General features: G+C 41.1%; 1 protein-coding gene across 2 annotated transcripts in view; it reads right to left on the bottom strand.

The window, feature by feature from the left end:
- Positions 1-20,354, bottom strand: part of DNAH11 (dynein axonemal heavy chain 11) — a 197,197-nt gene that overhangs the window by 79,380 nt on the left and 97,463 nt on the right. For both annotated transcript variants that reach the window (XM_084896194.1, XM_084896193.1), the window contains exons 49-52: positions 20,048-20,241; positions 16,039-16,201; positions 14,696-14,819; positions 14,146-14,288 (exon numbers count right to left, since the gene is read on the bottom strand). In XM_084896194.1, the coding sequence (XP_084752320.1) occupies positions 14,146-14,288; positions 14,696-14,819; positions 16,039-16,201; positions 20,048-20,241 (624 nt within the window). The remainder of the gene's footprint in view (positions 1-14,145; positions 14,289-14,695; positions 14,820-16,038; positions 16,202-20,047; positions 20,242-20,354) is intronic.

Below are 20,354 nucleotides of genomic sequence, written 5' to 3'. Positions count from 1 at the left end.
CAGAGGGGAAGGCAGCTTTCACCTCCTGCCAATCGAGGGTCAGCCGGCCCGAAGGGCTGCCCGTCACACATACAGAAACGCTGCTCTGTGCTTCCGTTAAAACTGGCCTCTCTCCTTTGAAACGTTTTTATGATGATTGTTAATAATGGAAATGTATCCTTTCCGATCACACAAATAACATTATAACAACTGAAAAAACCAAATCACATGACAAAATAGTGTGCCAACCCTTTCATCTTTGTCTCCTTCCATTCTCTGCTTCATCAGGCTCCACACAACTGTGTGAGACACTTCCTAAAAAATTGTTTAATCATACTGGTTATTTTGTTTTCATTTAAAGTTTTCATTTCATTCGCTAGCGTTCATGACATTTTTAAAGGAGTAAGAAACTTCAGTTTGCTGAATGCTTGTGATAATAATTTTACAAATTTCTGGTTTAAATAAAAAGTTTTATTTATGCATTGGTTGTACTTATATGCATGTATACAAGTCCTTCAGTTGATCTCTTATCTCCCCCAGATCTCCCTACCCTCCCCGCTGTAATTTGACAGTCTGCTTGTTGCTTTACTGTCTTTATATCTATTTTTTGGTTCATCAGTTTATAATGTTCTTTATTATCCATAAATGAGTGAGGTCATGTGGTATTTCTCTTTCATTGACTGGCTTATTTCACTCAGCATGATGTTCTCCAATTCTATCCAGATTGCTGCAAAAGATGAGAATTCCTTCTTTTTTATGGAAGCATAGTATTCCATTGTGTAGATGTACCATAGTTTTTTTTATCCAATCATCTGCTGATGGGCACCTAGGCTGTTTCCAAATTCTAGCTATTGTAGATCGTGCTGCTATGTACATAGGGGTGCATATATCCTTTCTGATTGGTGTTTCTAGTTTCTTGGGATATATTCCGAGGAGTGGGATTACTGGGTCAAATGGGAGTTCCATTTTCAGTTTTTTGAGGAAACTCCACACTGTTCTCCACAGTGGTTGCACCAGTCTGCATTCCCACCAGCAGTGCATGAGGCATATAAGTACAACCAATGGACACAAAACTCTGGGGAGGGAGGGTATGTATGGGGGGGGGGGGAAGAGACAATGTTAAAATATGTACACAGATAATAATTTAATAAAAAAATAAAAAATAATAAAAAAATAAAATAAATGTATATTATCAAATCTTAAAAGTTTTATTTATGCAATTAGTGATTTAAGAGTTAATTTAAATCTGAATATGTTTCTTCGCTCTCTTTCAAAGGGATTGATTTTCCCCCTAAAGTATTTTTTTAAAATTCACATAATAAAAATCACCACCATGTAACATCTCATTTAACAGATGTATTTTTAAAATATATATATTTTTATTGATTTCAGAGAGGAAGAAAGAAGGAGAGAAAGATAGAAACATCAATGATGAGAGACAATCATTGACCAGCTGCTTCCTCTATGCCCCCGACCTGAGATCAAGCCCACAACCCAGACATGTGCCCTGTCCAGGAATCAAACCATAACCTCCTGGTTCCTAGGTTAATGCTCAACCACTGAGCCACAGCAGTCAGCAACAGATATTTTTATGTTTATTTAATTTTCTATGGCTCTTCAATAACTCAAGAGAGCTAAGTCCTAAATCTAAAGTATTTTTAATAATGCATAAGCTGACTAATCATAGATTCATGAAATTCAAAAGTCTAACTACAAATGTATAAATTGCTCTAATACTGCATGTGCTAAGTTAAGGAACCTCAGTTACAATGCATAATTTTCACTTACATCTCACTTCTTAGCCTTCTCTTCTCCCCAGACTTGAATATTTCTCCTTTCTGTCTGAGAAGGGGGTTTCCGGCAGCCAACGTCTCTCTCATTTGTGACAATTTTAGAAAACTTCACTTATACATGAATGACTGTAGCCAAGGCAGAAGGGAAGAAAGCATCCTTTACTATTTCCACCACATCCACCCTTTACATTTCTACACTTGTTACTGGCATGCCGTCTGGATGGGGCTCAGCAATCTGTGTTTCAATGAGTCCTCCAGGCGATTCTGCCATCCATCGCTAAACCTAATAGTCCCAAAGTTACTTTGGGAATACTTAAAGGAAACATTTACATTTTCAACGCTTTTGCAGTAGGTGACATACTCATAGAATCTAAGTCTCTACTCAACATACAGAGTGAAATAAAACATTTATGGGATTTTAAATAAATTAGATAATCACTATTAACCTAAATTCCAACTATCATCTAAAATAGATGCTGAGAACTAAATTAGAGAAATATACCTGCTCATTAGTACTTCCTAAGAAATGAAAGGACATTAGTTCTTCCTAAGAAATTGCTAAAGAAGTGCAATTATTGACCCAATTCAATGCCCAATTTCCAGTTTTGCTAGAAATCTAGCACAGAATTTACCCGGCCACCTGGTTTCCTTGGTGATAGTTTTATGTGAGATTTTTTTTTTTTTTTTTTTTTTTTTTTTTTTTTTTTGAGAGCCCATGCTAATGTCTGGAAACTGTCAATAGTTTTGTTATTTTTCTAAAACAGTCTCTACAACTTTATGGAAAATCTGGAGCAAACTCAAGGAATATTTTTATGGGAAGGAATCATTTTTCCCTATTATATTACCCTTAATTTCATGAGAGATTAATATAGCAACAAATTTATTTTTAAAAAAAATACCTAGAGGCCCAGTACATGAAAATACATGCATTAGCATATTCTCTCCTTATTGGCTGTGGGCACCACCATATTTGTGAGGGTGTGATGGTCAATTAGCATATTCCCTCTTTATTAGATAGGATAGACAAATAAATGATTGGAAGAGGGTATTAGGTTGTTAATTTACTTCTTTAGCTTTATCAAGATATAACTGACAAAATTACAAGATGTTTAAGGCGCATAGTGTGGTGATTTTATACACTGAGACATGAAAGTCAGTTAATACATCCATCACCCCATATATTTACCTTTTTCTGTGTGTTTGAACATTTAACTTCTCTCTCAGAAAATTGCAATTATACAAAACACTGTTATCAACTGTAGTCACATTATACATTAGATCCTCAGACCTTATAATTTAAAGTTTATATCCTGCTTGCCAATCTTTCCCTATTTTCCCCATCCCCTGCCCCCTTGGCAACTACTTTTCTACTCTGTTTCTGTGAGTATAAGTTTTTTACTATTTAGATTCCACATATAAGCGATACCATGTAGTATTTCTCTCTGTGTCTATCTGGCTTATTTCACTTAACATAATGCCTTCAAGTGTGGGCATCCATCCGGTCCCTGATCTTAGAGGGAAAGCTCTCAGCTTTTCACTGGTGAGTATGATGAATACTGTCATGTCTTCCCAGAAGGAACCTTGCAATAAGGTTTAGTTCAGGTTCCTTAAAAAGCAACTGGGATTGCAACTCTCTCATAGAGCAGGTTAAGACTCTAAGATCTGCTTTAAGCCATGTGCTACACATAAACTCCATGAATAGCAGACTAAGATTTCCTTTCTTTGAAGCACACTTCGAGTTGGGAGATTTGGGGAGAAGAGCACCCCAAACCTGAACAGGTATCGTCTACTTATACATATCAAAGGCAACTAAAATATGCTCCCTGCAAATAGTTCCTGGTGATTGTAAATGGCCAAAGTGATTTAAGTTACTTCCCAGTAGTGGATTAGAAAGAAAAGTCGGTTAAGAAAATAAAGTTAAAAACATCTCAGACAGCTGTGCTCTAAAAGTAAATTCTCACAAAAAGAAAGGAAACCCTGAAATCACCATCTATGTATTTCCTGCAGCTCTAACATTTGGATGTCAGAAACTTGCTTTGGGGATCCGCACCATAGAATTTTCTACTCCCTCTTTCCCCCTACACAGGTGTTATGACTCATTTGCAATAACCCACTTTTCACTGTGCTCTGTAATACGTTTCAATTTCTTTTACATAAGAGCCCAATGCAAGCATATATTTACTTGCATATCATGGACAGGACTGAGTCCATCTCCTCTTGTAATGGAAATTTGAATTGCTACCGTCCTCTATTTTTTTCCCAGCTGATATAGTTTATTCTCAGATAAAAGTAATCCTCCCACATATTTCCTTCAGAGGTTTCTATCTATAACTTTATCCTCAAAAGTTTCAAGTGTTTTTCAAGAATGACAACATCTGAATCCTCATAGGAATGGGGGCTTAGCATAAAAAATACTCCCCAGTTATCATCCTTCCATCTTCCTGTATCTTTTTAACTTCAATTATTTTTAACTTCATAACTTTTTAACTTCAATTATTTTTATGACACCCAACAGCATATTCAATATATACACTTTCATTTTTCTATTTTCCTTTTAGGTAACACACAATAAAATTATCCCCATGGCCTTTTACTTGTGAATACTGACCCGTATAGAATTTTTTTCAAGAGATAATATTTTACATTGGGGAGTTTTAGCTCCTTTGTTTTCTCTAAAAAACAAAACTCTTCAACTCATAAAGAAGTGGTATGTGGAATCCCAGTATGAAGCAAAGAGCAAATCCATTTCTGGAGAGTAAAGACAGTAGGACTCATAATCCCTAGCATGTACGTATGTGTGTACACACACACACACACACACACACACACACACACACACGAGGGCTGTATTCTCTCATCTCAGCTGCCTGCCCGCCCTCAGGGCTGCACTGCCCACACACTCCTCTCCAGACCAGTCTGCAGCCCCATAACCTCATGTCAGTGCTTATTGTTTTGTTTTTAACAGAAAACCTGGTACCTGATTACCTACTGAACATGACACTACAAAGCAACTCTATGCACATGTGCAGTGGGAGAAGCAAGACCCAATACCGTCCTAGCAAACCCACATCCAAATGTGAGCAAAATGCAAAGAACACGAACATCTTCTCAAAATGCAAACTCAGTGTAAAGGGGTGTTCTTTCTTCTGGGATGAAGCCTTTCCTTTCTGCTGTTAAAATTCTCTTTTGTCATCTACAGTAAAGGAGATTATTCCTACTTATTCTTTGGGACACTTCCTCACCAGTTTTCCTCATTAAAACCTTTATTGTCCCGTCTTGTATTATCTTATATCCCCCATATCTCTCATATGCATAATTGTAATTTTACACTTGTTTGTGTAATTTGCAGGTGGATGCCTGTTTTCCCAACAGTGAACTGGCTCGTAAAATAAACAAGCAAGCACCCTCCCTCCCTCCATCAGCTTTCTTTTATATCTACCATGAAGAGTTAGAAAATTTGATAAGAGCAAAAAATAATATAAAATATTGAGAAAAGAACCTAAGAACTGTAGATACATAAAGATAGTTATGTTTTACTGAAGGTCAACAAAGACATTTTGGCTAAATGAAGCGGTGTGCCACATTCCTTGAGAAGCTCCATTATTATAGTTGTTTCCTCCACATTAACAATTTTTAGGCAATTCTAATAATTCCCAACAGGAAATCACTTCGTAGAGCTTTACAAAGTGATTCTAAATTTTATATGAAAGAATAAAGGGTAGAAATATCAAGAAAAAAATTTACTCTCTCAGGGAAAAACCTCAAGTTATAACAAATAAAACTGCATAGGTGAATGAATGGAAACATTCAATACTGTTCAGTGTATGCACAATATTCTCAAGTTAGTCTATACATTCTCGTTGTTTGTTTGTTTTTCAGCCTTTAATATATTTTCTACTAAAATTCAAGCTGTTGAAACAAACAAAAATTGGTTTTATTATTACAAAAAAAAAAAACAAGTGAGAAATTTTAAGTCACAAAGGATGAAAACACAGGACACTTGTCTTACTGTACATACTATATTACAATAAATTGATTAGACTTAACATTTAAGACTTTAACATACACACACATACACACACACACACACACACCTACTTTGACAGAAGAAACACAGGACAATATTAAACACCGATATGCCCATAATGACTGAGAGAAAGAGCACCACTGATTGGAGTCTAATTGTTTTCCTGGCACACAATCACTATATAGGCCGGTCCTAAATCATATGGTATTGTTAAGGCTATCTTTAGGCAAATATAAACATTCATTTTTTTTATGTTAAGCTGATTTTCCAGTTCATCTGGGAGTGTAAAGTTACAAATAGCTAGGTAAATGTAGAAAAGGAATACTATAGAACTATAGAAAACAAATCAGCATGGTATTGACATAAAAACTGATAATATCAATGGAACTGAACAGAGAGCCCAGAAATAAACCCACACCTATATAGTTCATCTATGACAAAGGAGGCAAGAATATGCCCTGGGGTAATGACAATCTATTTGATAAGTGGTGTTGAGAAAACTGTTTGAATGCATGCAAAAGAATGAAACTGGATCGTGTTGTTATATATGTAAGAAGAAACTCAAAGTAGATCAAACACTTAAAATTAAGACTTAAAACCTTTGTTGGAATGGCTATCACCAATAAATCAACAAACAAATGTTGGTGAGGAAATGGAGAAAAGGGAACCTTGAGCACTGTTGATGGAATTGCAAATTGGTGCAGCCACTATGGAAAACAATATGGAGGTTCCTCAAAAAGTCAAAAATAGAACTACCATATGACCCAGAAATACCAATTGGGTATTTATCCAAAGAACCCAAAACCCTAATTCAAAAAGATATATGCCCCCCTATGTTCACCGCAGCATTATTTAAAATAGCCAAAATATGAAAGCAACCCAAGTATCCATCAGTAGATAAATGGCTAAAGAAGATGTGGTATATATACACAATGGGATGCTATTAGGCCACTCAAAAGAATGCAATTTTGCCATTTGAGACAACATGGATGGACTTAGAGGGTATTATGCTAAGTGAAATAAGTCAGACAGAGAAAGACAGATACCATATGATTTCACTTGTGGAATCTAAAAAACAAAATAAATAAACCCAAAACAGAAACAAATGCAGAGAGAACTAATGGTTACCAGATGGGAAGGGAGTTGGAAGGATGGTGAAAAAGGTGGAGGAATTAAGATATACAAATTCAGCAACAAAAAAATCCATGGGATGTGGAATCTAAAGAGCAATATAAATGAACAAGTGAAACAGAAACACTCATAGATACAGAGAATAGGCAGATGGTTGCGGGACTGGGTAAAAAAACATGAAGGGATTAAGAAGTACAAATTGTTACAAAATAGTCATGGGCTGTAAAGTACGGCATAGGAAATACAGCCGAAAATACTGTGATAACTGTGTATGGTGCTATGTGGGTACTGGAAATATCAGGGAGAACACTTTGTAAATTACTTGAATGTCTAACCACTATGCAATATATCTGAAACTAATACAAAGTAATATTTAATGCAAACTGTAATTGAAAAAAATTGTAATTAAAAGTGGGGGTAAAGAAATAAACTCCTAGAGGTGTTTGCCAAACCAACCAACTAACCAAACAAACAAACAATCATAGGAGTGTAAAGTACAATGTAGGGAATATAGCCAATAATATTGTAATAACTATAGATGGTGCCTGATAGATATTAGACTTATCACGGTGATCACTTTGCAAGGTATATAAATGTCTAATTACTGTGTTATATACCTGAAGCTAATACAACACTTATACAAACTATAATTAAAAAATTAAAACAAAAATTTAAATGTAAAAAAGGAAAGGATATTGCCCTACTAGATTCCAGAATATACAGTAGAGCTACAACAAAGCAAAGTTGTGTTTATGCAAGCACAGACAGATTTAAGGAACATAGTAGAGTCAATAACATAATGCCATATATTTAGGCATTCAATATATGAGATTGGAGTAATTTCAAATGGTGATGAAATATAATAAATAGTGTTGAAACAATTGGGGGGAAGTAGAAAATCCGCCTTATAATGTATGTAACAATCTAAGGCTAAACATTAAAAAACATTGTCAGTTAATTTAAAGAAAATTCAAGATAACATTTTTATAACCACAGAGCATGGAAATTCCTCTTTTAGAAGCCTTAGCACACAAAAGCCACAAGGAAAAATCAGATAAATTTTAAAAATGTAAAACAGAGATCATTGTAAACACAATTAGCAGAATTATAGTGAACTGGAAACATGCAAAACAGACAAGGACATTACAAACATATAAATCTTATTCAGATATATAAAGAGTTCTTAAAAATCAATAAAAATAACAAACCAATATGAAATGTGACAAAGGGCATAAATGGATAAAGGTTTTTGCACCATTTGTTATTTAGAATAAAGTAGATTTGAGTTAAATAGTTCACTCTATCCACCAAGGTCTTGGAATCATTTGATTTATTTTTTCCTGTGGGAGCCTTCTAATAAAAAAGGCAGAGAGAGAGAAGTAAAGGAAACAGTGAAAGACGTAAAAAAAAAAAGTTGGTTCTGAATATGTACACACAGAATACTGAAAGGAAATATGCCAACATATTTTCAGTACTTGTTTCTAACTAATAAAACAAAATTCTCACTATTTCCATTAATTCTTTAATATTCTGCAGATTTACCAATGCAGTGATGGATAAAAGCAGATAAATAGGAGGGAAGACAAAATACTATCTGCAAGTTACATAATACCATTGTTTTTATTTTCTTCAGATGGTTCTGAATTTTAAAATTTTATAAAATGAGCATATACTTCTTACACAATAGAAATAGATCTCTCAGACAGATAGGCACACAGACAATAGACACACACCTAAGTAGATAGATATGTATGTAACAAGACAGGCAGATATATAAAATCTTGGGAATGAGTCAGGGGCTGCTACCTATGTCACGTGTTCTTTTCCTCAGGCATCAGACGGCCAGGAAGGAGGACAAGAAAGAAAAGCTCTGGGGTTAACGAAAGTCAGCTGGAGAGAAGATGCAAGAATAGTTGCAAGATAAAAATTCGTAAGAGAAGACACACGTACTCGTGTGAAGGAGAGAAGGCACCAGGCATTTATTTACTGGTTTATTCCCGGCAATGCAAGGACACACATCTGATCGTCATTAATGGGAACTGCCCTCTGGGAATCACAGGTCATGTTTTGCAGCCAACAGGTTCTCGCTGCCCGTGCCTTCCAAATGGGGGCCGGCTTTGGGTGGTGAGCATGGGTAATGGGGTGGCAACGTCACCTCATTTAGCCTGACCTGCCAGGTGTGCTCAACATCCCTGCCGCACACTGCGCTGCCCGTGCTGCCCGGCTAGGAGCACGCACAAAGGAGGGAGCAGCTCGTCAGAAATCCCAAGTCTTTAGCACGTGCTCCCGAGTGTCACAATAGAGGAAACTAACATCGAGCAAATCCAGAATTTTTTTTTTTTTAATTACAAGGATTGGGGAATATATATGGATGAAAGAGAAAGAAGCTGCTGTTTTCCAGCCAAAAGGTGATCCATCTTTATGGCATATTATTTCTCCCTCAGGGTAAGGCACTGACCACTGACCTTTCTCATGATACAGCAAACTAAGTGGCAAGGCCAAGAAGGGTCAGGAGGATTTGAGGGAAATATTCTATTCCTCCTTAGAACTAAAAAGCAAAGCAAAACTAAACTAAAAAGCAAAAAGCCCTCCTACTCATTTTAGTAGGAAAGAGACATTATTTAATTAGTATGACAATGGGGCGGGGAGGGGAAATGACCCATATCTAACTCCAAAATAAATGCTAGCTTGCACAAAGGTACATACTAGAAAGTGAGACTAGAAAGGAGACTAAATACCAGTAGAGATGACTGGAAAACTGACCTCAGCTTCGATAACCCGGCCTAAACAGATCAAAGGACACACATACAGGAAAAGACTGAATTCCTTTCAATCGCTATTTAACAATATAAAAATGTAAAAATTCACCCTATTATTAGTGAGTGCAAGGATCTCAATAGCGAGTGAAAGGAATGTAATAGGTAGAGACATCCTTGACAAACTATCCTGAAGCAAAAGCCAACAGAAGACAGAATGGTGAAATATTATATTAGAAACATCTGCATTAAAATAAAAATAAAAATTCTCACTACAGCCATTAAATTACTTAATATTCGTTTCTAGACTTACCAATGCGATGAGGGATAAGAGCGGATAAATAGAATATTAGGAAGACAAAATACTACCTGCAGGCCTTATGATATCAATGAACTTACAGAAACTATCAGAGAGGTGGTGAAATAGCTAGCTATAAGTAAAAATCAACACCTCTCCTATACACAAACAATCCACCATAGGAAAAAAAAAAACTACGAAAGGAATATCCCATCTACAAAAAAAAAAAATTATAAAGATTAAATTCTCCCTAGTATAAAATTAGCCTTCAGCATGATTTCAATCAAAATCAAAATGCACTGTGTTTAGAATTTGACAAAATGATTCTGATGTTTATCCAGATGTATAAACAGGTGAGAACAACAACAATAACAAAACTAGACAAGAAAGAGCAATTAGATATTAAATATTAAATATTAGATATATAAATAAAATAATTCACCTAATAGCAGGCCAGGATCAGTAGTAAAGAGGCATATCAAGAAGAGAGAATAGAGGATCTAGAAATAGTTCCAAATAATATGGCTATTTGGCATGTAATCTATAATAATAAAAGTGTAATATGCTAATTAGACCAGATGACCTTCCAGACAAAGCCGGGGGCTGCGAGGGAAGCCCGGGTCCCAGGTGCCAGAAGGAAGCCGGTGACGGCAGCTGGGGGAAGGCAGGCCTACGTACTCTTGCAGTATTTTTAGTAAATAGTAATAGTGCTTTCCTAGTAAATCAGTAGGAAGAAATGCATGATTGTGAGATAAAAAGATCTTTTTGGGTCCTAGCCCGTTTGTCTCAGTGATTAGAATATCCACCCTTGAACTGAAGGGTTGTGGTTCGATTCCGGTCAAGGGCAGGTACCTCGGATGCAGGCTCGATCCCTGGCCCTGGGAAAGGCAATCAATCAACTTGTGTCTCTCACATCCATCTCTCCCTCTCCCTCTCCCTCTCCCTCTCCCTTTCCCTCTCCCTCTCCCTCTCCCTCTCACACAGAGCCCCATGTCTTCTTCCTGCCGGAAGCAGGAGGCCGCGGGGGAGCCGGAGGAGGGAGATGAGGAGCCAAGGTCCATAAGGGCATCACGGAGCCCGTCTGGACTGGGTGAGGGAGGGGGGAAGGGAGGGATTCACTCTCTTATTTGTTATCCAAGTGAGTCCCAACTGCTTCTAATGAAGCGTCTTATACTCTTGGAAAGAAAAACACTATCCAAAATGTCAAGAAATCCCCAAATCCATAAAGGAAAATGCTGATTCATCTCACATAACAACTGTTTAAAACTTATATACATTTAAAAGGCAAATGACAGAATAGGGACTATCTGAGACACACACACACACAAGGTTAACTGACTAAAACCAAACACAGTTCAGTGGCCAAGTTGGCTCTTTGTGACGTCGCCCCGGGCGGTACCCAGCAGCACTCTGCCTCTCTGTTCCCCGGTCCATTAGCAGAGGCTGTCCTGAGCCCACCCCAGATTTAAGGAGAGAGGTCTCGCTCCACCTGAGTTAGAAGAGCATCGATCATCGGCAGGCAGGCATATTTTAAACCTACTACAAGCCATAACGATGGATTCTAGCACTTCCTCTCCCAGGAATTTAGCCTACAGGAGCAAGCAAAGTTGTGTATAAAAGACAAATGCAAAGAATGCTCGTTTTAGAATTACTTTTATTGGCCTGTCTCTCAGTCTCAGCGTGCCTCCGATTCACCAGGAGGCCTTATGAAAACTGAGGTTGCTCAGAGTTTCCGACTCAAGAGGTCTTTGTGGGAAGGGCTGGGGCAGTGGTCGGCAAACTCCTTAGTCAACAGAGCCAAATATGAACAGTACAACGATTGAAATTTCTTTTGAGAGCCGAAAACTGACTTCTGGGCATGGGCCACGAAGTTTCAATCTCACTATATGTGCGCACCCGCACGTGGTATTTTGTGGAAGAGCCACACTCAAGGGGCCAAAGAGCCGCATGTGGCTCGTGAGCCATGGTTTGCCGACCACTGGGCTGGGGGATCTGCATTTTTAGAAAGTTTCTAGGTGATGCTATCCTGCTGCTCTGAGGAACAGACTCTGACAGTCAGTGATTTATGACATGACCGTCTCACATTCTATTCCTGTACTTGTTTTTCTATTTCGTGGAGAAAACTTGATCCAAATCTATCACAGTGGCACAGGGAGAAATCCCTGGCCTTGTTACAACCTGGCAAACATATCCTAGGTGACATTTTTGATGAGGAGAAAACTCTTTGGGCAACTACACTGTAAATTCATATCTTCTAACCTCAGCCCAGAATTGCTAGTGAGATTAATATGGAGTTTGGAAGGGGGAAGGGAACCTTACAATTACTCTACCCCTCCAAGCAGAGGTATACTCACAGCTAATGTCACTGCCTCATCCCTCTCCCGTGTGCCCCAGGCTGTCACAGCCCTGGAACTTGTCAGTGACTTGACAGGCGGATAACACTAAAAGTAGCAAAGTAGTAACTTATCTAGGCTGCTAACCATTTTTGTCCTAGGAAGCCGGAATTTTCCTTCAACTGGCATCCTGCCATGAGTTGGGGGTGTTTCGTGTCTCGTTATTGCTGCTGTTGCTTGCGTCTATTTCTATTTCTATAAACTACACTCAGCATAGAGTGGTCTAGGCCAGTGGTCGGCAAACTGTGGCTCTCGAGCTGCGGTTTTCCGTTCTGTTGACTAATGAGTTTGTTGACCCCTGGAAGAGGGGCTTAATCACAAGGAACAACAACAGCCTGTAATTATTGGAATCATGATTCTAGGTCAGTGGTCGGCAAACTCAGTTGGCTCACAAGCCGCAGTTTTCGGACCACTGGTCTAGGGGGAAGGACCTGGGGTTGAGCCTCAGGTCATCTGAGTAATACTTGCCCTCAAGAGCTGATATAATTCACTTCCTTAGTCCAGACTTCTCCCACTCCTCCCTAAATGATTTGCAGCCTCCTCTTCTCATCCCAATTTACTTTCCCAGCCTTATTGACCTAGTTCTCCTAACAGGAAGTCTTGGGTTTCTCCAAATATCTACTGTGCAGCCCACCCTTATTCTTTTTGTTGTTGTTAATCCTCACCTGAGGATATTTTTTTCATTGATTTTTTTTAGAGACAGTGGAAGGAAAGGAAGGGGAGAGAAAAGAGAGAGAGAAACATCCATGTGAGAGAGAGACATCCATTGGTTGCCTCCTGCACATGCCTGACTGGGGTCAGAGATCAAACCTGCAACCCAGGTACATGCCCTTGACCTGGAATATAATCTAAAACATTTCAGTGTGGGGGCCACCACACTAACCACTAAGAACATCAGCCAGAGAATACTATAAAAGGCTAATATGCAAATCGACCGAATGGCAGAACAACCGTTCACTATGACACATACTGACCATCAGGGAACAGGTGCTCAATGCAGGAGCTGCCCCCTGGTGGTCGGTCAGTGCACTCCCAGAGGGGGAGTGCCGCTCAGCCACAGGTCAAGCTCATGGCTGGTGAGTGCAGCAGCAGTGGTGGGAGCTTCTCCCGCACAGCAGTGCCAAGGATGTCAAACTGACAGCTTAGGAGCGGGCCTAAGCTGTCAGTCAGACATCCCCTGAGGGCTCCTGGACTGTCAGATGGTGCAGCCTAGGCTAAAGGACCCCCGCCCCCCCCCCCCAAGTGAACAAATTTCATGCACTGGGCCTCTAGTTTTTATATAAATTCTATTTCTTCTCCTTAAAGTTCTTCCCCACCCAAGATCCCTTCCTCATGAATTGCAATCCACAATTGAAACTAGGCATACTGCTTCCTATGGGAGAGCCTACGGCATTTAGGAAGGCCACTGAGCTCCTCTGTAAACCCTGCCCTGCTTACATCGGCCCTGACTACAATTATTGGTAGTCAGGGCCAAAGTAATCAGCCTATCTTATCTCCTATCATAGTGTCGTCCAGTTCAACTGCATGAGGCACAGCCCATGCAGCATGATGCTGTGCAGGAGCTCAGAGTCACAGGAAACCTTAGGAAGGTACACTCCACACCTGGGCATGCAGAAATGCAAATGTCCTTTCACACTAATGACTTGATGTGTCGTTACAGAATGAACGTCCAAGATTCAAACTCAGGACACAAATCCTGAAACCGAACCACATCCGAGTTCCCAGCATAGGCTTTAAGGAATATGCCAGTAAAGCGCGTGTTTCTTACTTTAAGCTGTAGCCGCACCCTGGCCAAAAAGAACTGCCAGCAGTTTTCTCTGGAGTCCACCATGCCCAGAGCACGCACTTCACTGCGGATTCCGGAAATAATCTTGTCCACATCTTCATCGCTGAAGAGATCGGGGATGTCTCCTGCCCCCAAAGAAGTAAGGAGAGTTACTGAAAGATCGTCACCATGTAAATGTTAGATAGGATTTTTTTAATGATCAAAATGATTTACAACACACAGTTCAGCTTAAATGACAAAGTACGACCGAGAAAGTCAGAAATGCCATTTTCTTCACTTTGCATTTATAAGACACACCACACACTGAACGCGTAGGAACAACCTTTACTCCACTGAAGGCCGCTCCGAGCACCGCACCTCCGTGAGCACACTGAGAAAACGGCACACCTCAAAATCCGTTAGGTGTATAGGTTTCTCCCCAAAGGCTGCCCGGGCATCTCGAAGACAGATGATCTCTCTTTAAAGTTCACCGGAACCACAGACCATTTGTCACTGGGGGAAGATCTTTCAGGAAAGGTGTTGGTTTAATCACCTGATGCCAGCAGGTCATTAATCAGCACGAGGAAGCTCTCATCTAGAACCTGGGCATCTGTCAGCAGGAACACGGTGGGCATGTTCTTGGCTCCGGTTCGGATGAACAAATTGGCCAGATCTACCTGTAAGGAGAGGAGGCCATCACTCATGCTTCGTTAAAGTGCTGACGCGATGCAGGGAGTCTGTGTGCGAGCGCTGGGAGGACTGAGTGACTCTCACAAGAGGGCTGCCTGGTGTGCGTGCCATCTGTTTACCTCCTCCTTCCTCTCTGGGACCTGCTACGGGGGCAAACGGCGTGACATCACCTCCAGGCCTGCATGAGTGTGAGCGTGTCACGTCTGTGGCTTTAATGGCGCAGAGGGATGAGACCAGGCTGCTGCTGAAGGGCTCCGTTCTGGGGGAGGGGACGTGAATTGGGTGATGTCGCGGTCGGGCCATACAGTGTAGGGACATTTCTGCTCATTTCGATGATGACTGTCTAGTTCACTGAAAACACTTTTTGTTTGACTAAGTTCGTTTTGTTTAGTATTATTGAAAGCATGTGCTTTGGGGTTTTATGTTTTAAAACAGCATTTACCACAAGTCTAAGTACTATGTTGTAGGTATGGTATGATTTAAAAAGTCAAATTTTAAAAACACATGCATTTCCTGAATGTGTTTCCATGGAATTTTATCGTCATGATCTTCACCCAAGTGGAAAGAAACCTATTTGTACTTACAAAGGCGGAATAAAAAAAAAAAAAAGCAAAAGTTTAAAGACAGGTGAGTTTCTTGAATGTATTTCCATTGCACGTTAGTGTCATCACCTTATTATCCCACCTGGAAGCAATCGCTGTGCGCTTACAGAGGCAGTACCTTTGCCCTCCGTCACACAGGAATATTAACAGTGCTAAATATCAGGTGTAGTCCATGCAAAGGAAGCAAGGATTTAATAAAATATTTTCTGGGCCAGGTCTATAGGCTTAGACAAATATAACCATCCATAGACATGTACTATGCCTAATTTGACCATGTAGGAGAAAAAGCCAAAGGGATTAAATTAAATTAAATATTAAATCCTCTAAAGCAGTGTTTCCCAAACTTTTGACATATGTGTACCCCTTCTATAATTTTGGTAACGCTGAGTACCCCTCATACTCATGAGAACGTAGAATTAGGCGCAGCTAAGCACGGTGCAGTGCATATCCCCACCAAACTCTTCCCCTACCCCTGGGGGTATGCGTTCCACACTTTGGGAAACACTGCTCTAAAGGGATTTCCCTCCCCCTCTCCTGGGTGGGCAGGCCTTGGCCAAATCTGGGAGTCAGAGCTGACGAGGGGAGGAGGCCCACTGTCACTCACCCGGAGTTCTTGGACCCCAAAGCCTGGGGTCAGGGTGAGCTGGAAGACCTCCAGGCTGCACATGTGGGCCGCCAGCCGGGACAGACTCTGCTTGCCGCTGCCGCCCACTCCGATGAGGAGGGCGTAGCCCTGAGGCGCCCGGAGGATCCGGCTGATGCGACACCTGGTGAGAAAAAGTGCACCCACCGCAGCGGGAAACCTGGGACTAGGGCTGCTGTTTTATTTTTTAGATAAACATTTAGACACTAAATCCCAATTTTCCTTTCAATCTCTCAGTTCTGATTCCTCTGCTTTCCCATCAAAGATGCTGCCTGTGTCTGTCCTCACAATGTTTGCCTAACAAACCGTCCTCTGCCAGCAGCATCCGGGACTCTGTCACTGCTTAAGCGCTCTCCTCCAAACCGGAGAACACACATGCAGGTCCCTGATCAACGCCTCGGGTTTGTTTGATTGGAAGATACGATCCCACACTTCCCACCAGCATCCACACATGACAACGTCCAAGGGAGAATGTCTTTGTGCCTGAAACCTTTGCCATACAATTAATTTGGAAAGAAAGGGTTTGTTTAGACCTGTGGTCAGTAAGCTGTGGCTGGCGAGCCACATGCGGCTCTTGGGCCACTTGAGTGTGGCTCTTCCACAAAATACCACGGCCTGGGCAAGTCTATTTTGAAGAAGTGGCGTTAGAAGAAGTTTAAGTTTAAAAAGTTTGGCTATCCAAAGAAATTTCAATTGTTGTACTGTTGATATTTGGCTCTGTTGACTAATGAGTTTGCCGACCACTGGTTTAGACCACCAAACTTCGCACAAGTGGTTTACTTCATGCAGGTTAAGCAATCACCTCTTTCATATGATTCTTACTTCACACCAAAGCTTCCCCGGGCCTCAAGCACTATAGAAAATTTGCTAAAATCCTTCAGAATCACCAAATTAGATTTCCAGCAAGGCCAGCTAATCCCTTTGCCCTGCAGTATTGAAGAGATTCTGAATGCTGAAGCTGTTGATATTATTGCTACATTTAAAAACAGGAATAAGTTGGCTTTACCATGATCAAAATATGGGTTTGGTTGAAGAAAGACATCATAATTATGTTGTAGATACCAAGAAAAACAACAAACAAAATATATGGATACCAAATGCAAACAAAACAAAACAAAACAAAAAACCCCACCCAAAACTGGACACCATGGTGCTAGCTCCAGGTTGCTTTTCTGAAATGAATGGAAACTTCAGGCGGGAATGGTCCACACAGATGGTTTTTTAGAGCGCTGCTTGAAAACATTAAGCTGGGTCGGTGTCACTTAGACTAGGACCAGCACTCGAGAGCATTTCCTGAAAACCCTCACTAATTGAAAGGGTGGGTTTTTCACAAGCTCAGCCAACCCTTTGATTTTACTTAATGTGACCACACCTTAGGAAAGCTGTAAAACTGCTCTGACACGAGGGAAACCCCACGTTACAAAGAGGGTTTTCATGTCATTTCAATGGACACTTTGAGGTTTGTACCTCACAAGACTCTCTAAGCAGCCACGGCCCTTTCTGCCACACCCGAGGACACACTCTGAAGCCATCTCTGACTCAGGAAGTCAGCTTGGAGCTCAGATTCCCTGATCAAAGAAACAGCCTTCCGTTTCAGGCCCCTGAGGACGCCCTGTTGAAGGGTTACATGGAAGCCTCCCACAGCGTCAGCGGGAGGACCCTCTCGCCTGAGGCCCCTCTCGCCTGAGCCAAAGCATTAGGACAGTTAGTGTAGACCTGCCCCACCAGACACAGAGTCACTAGTAATTCAGTTACCACCATGGTCATAGATTCTAACTAAAACTGGGTAGTCAGGGTATTACAATTGCAAAGGGATCAATAAAACAATCAATACTTAACATGCTTATAATGTGGAGGCCTCAAAATTTTTCTTAGGCACTGAGGGCTAGGCATTTTAAAGAGTAACTCTTTTCAAAAACTGAATTCCCCACATGTTTTGGTCTGTCTGGATGTCCTTCCTCACATACTGCCTTCTTTCTTGACTTACTTTTAATCATGATTTCATTATTTTAATCTTTGTCCAAGTACCACTTAATAAAAAGGCCAGTGTTATTAACTGAATGGTGTCCGTCCAACTCATATATTAAAATTATACCTCCGAATATAAGCTTATATGGAAACAGGGTCGTTCCAGGAGTAATTGGTTCAGATGATGTCATCCTATAGTAGGGTGAGCCCCTCATCCAATACAACCAGTGTCCTTATGAAAGGGAAATTGGACCCAGACACATGGAGAGAGAATGCCCACCTGGGGATTGGAGTTAAGCCAAGGAGAGAATTCTGGCCCTTCTGACACGTTAATTTCACACTCTTTGCCTCTGTGGTTTACTTTTCTAAACCACCCAGTGTGCGGCATTTTGTTACAGCAGCTCCAGCAAACTAATGCAGCCAATTTGGCATGAACGTGACTAGGAGAACAGCATTGGACAAAAAGTGCAACCAATGGAATCCCACACAGCAACAGCCAGGACAAGCTGCTCAGACTATTCAATACATCATGTCATTCCCAAGCTAAAAATCTGTCCGGAAGCGTCTAGCTGAACTTAGAATAAAATCAAAGCATCTTCCTCTGGTTACAAGGAAGCACCCTGTAGAAGCGAGGCCCAAACCTGACTCTCCAGCCTGGTCACATATGCACATACTGCTCCCCTTGCTTTCCTGCAGTCATTACCCTCTTTCTGTTTTTGAACGTTCACCCCCCAAAAAATTTATCTTCTTCCAGACTGTTCTTCCTCCGCATCTGTCCATGCCTAGCTCTTGCTTATCGTGTTGATCTCACCTTAAATGTCACTTCCTCACTTACATACCCTGTTCCTCTTTGGGAATCCGCATATGTTATTTATCAAAATCAACCCATCCTGTTTCTCAGTGTGACACATCACTTTCTGACACTTTTCCGCTTGTTTGTTCATGTCCTTATACATGTCTATCTGAATCGCTAAAATGTACCGTATTTTCTGGTGTATTAGACAACTTTTGAAACGAAAAAAAAGTCAACTGAAAATCGGGGGCAAAAGACCAAAATTGCACAAAAATTACCTGCAGATCTTGATGGCAAAGTAAGTCTTTTTTTTTGAAGTGGGGGTAGTCTTATACAGCGAATATAGGCCTAAACCTATGTTTTAACTGTAAAATTAGGGGGTCGTCTTATACGCTGGACCGGGAGAACGGACTAGACCAGGGGTCCTCAAACTTTTTAAAGTGGGGGCCAGATCACGGTCCCTCAGAGAGCTGGAGGGCCGGACTATATGAACTACTAATTCCTACTGTAACACCTTGGCTGTGCTCTCTGCCCAAAAAACCTGGCGGGCAGGATCAGACTCCCCTGGGGGCTGCATGTGGCCCGCGGGCCGTAGTTTGAAGACCCCTGGACTAGACCGTTTGCTGCTCCATCCCCAGCACCTACGACCATATCTGACACAGGGGCCCTGCAGATGGTCCTATACTCAGTGCACTGCACTAGGTGCCCAGTCCAGGAGGTGAGCGAGAGCCTTGTCAGCCAAGCTCTAGACTAGGATACAGGCCTTTTCCTAATGGCCCACCAAGAAAACATGCTCTTCCCCCTAATTTGCACAAACACACTGAACAGACTGGCAATGTTCCTGTTGAGCATGCAGTCACCACTCCCTGCACATGCTTAATTGGTGAAAATCAGTTTACGTCCATCCTGTCTTAGCCACTTAGAGACTTGATGACTTTGAAGGAGTCACCTGTCTTCTTCTTCCTTGTGAATATTTTACTTAACAGGGGAAATTATGTTGAAATTATGGCTGTGATGACACTTCGGAAAGAAGTGGACCATGTAAGACATTATTAAGATAGTGAGAGTTTATGAAGACACTACTGTTTTCTATTGTGTGGGAAACAACAGACAAGAACTGATAGCTCAGAGTGCGCGGGACGGCCTACTGAAACAGTGACTGTGGGTGCTTTCACTTTGTACAAAAAGCATCCTGATGAGTCAACTCACACGTGGTGCATGGCATCTTCAAACAAGACGAGGTGCATGGACGCGTTCAGTTCGTTGTAGTGGTCCAGTGTCTCTGTGAGAAGCGCCTTCAGCCCCTCCCAGTCCTTCACTGGCAGGTAGCATGGCTCTCCCCCACCACTGGCGAAGTGGCAATAGAGGAGGGGCTGCTGGAGCAGGACATGGATGTCCACACCCTGCAGGAGGAGGAAGAGAAAATAAGGTCATGCCAACCATCCAGAATGATCCATCTGGAGGCGGTGTGGCCTAGCAAGGGAAAAGTGAGCAGATCAAGCTATGGGTAAGTGGA

The sequence above is a fragment of the Pipistrellus hanaki genome, assembly GCF_964339955.1.
Source record: "Pipistrellus hanaki genome assembly, chromosome: 10".
NCBI classification, from domain to species: domain Eukaryota; kingdom Metazoa; phylum Chordata; class Mammalia; order Chiroptera; family Vespertilionidae; genus Pipistrellus; species Pipistrellus hanaki.
Note: the sequence above shows the minus strand (reverse complement) of the source record. Positions and strands in the feature narration are given on the sequence as shown.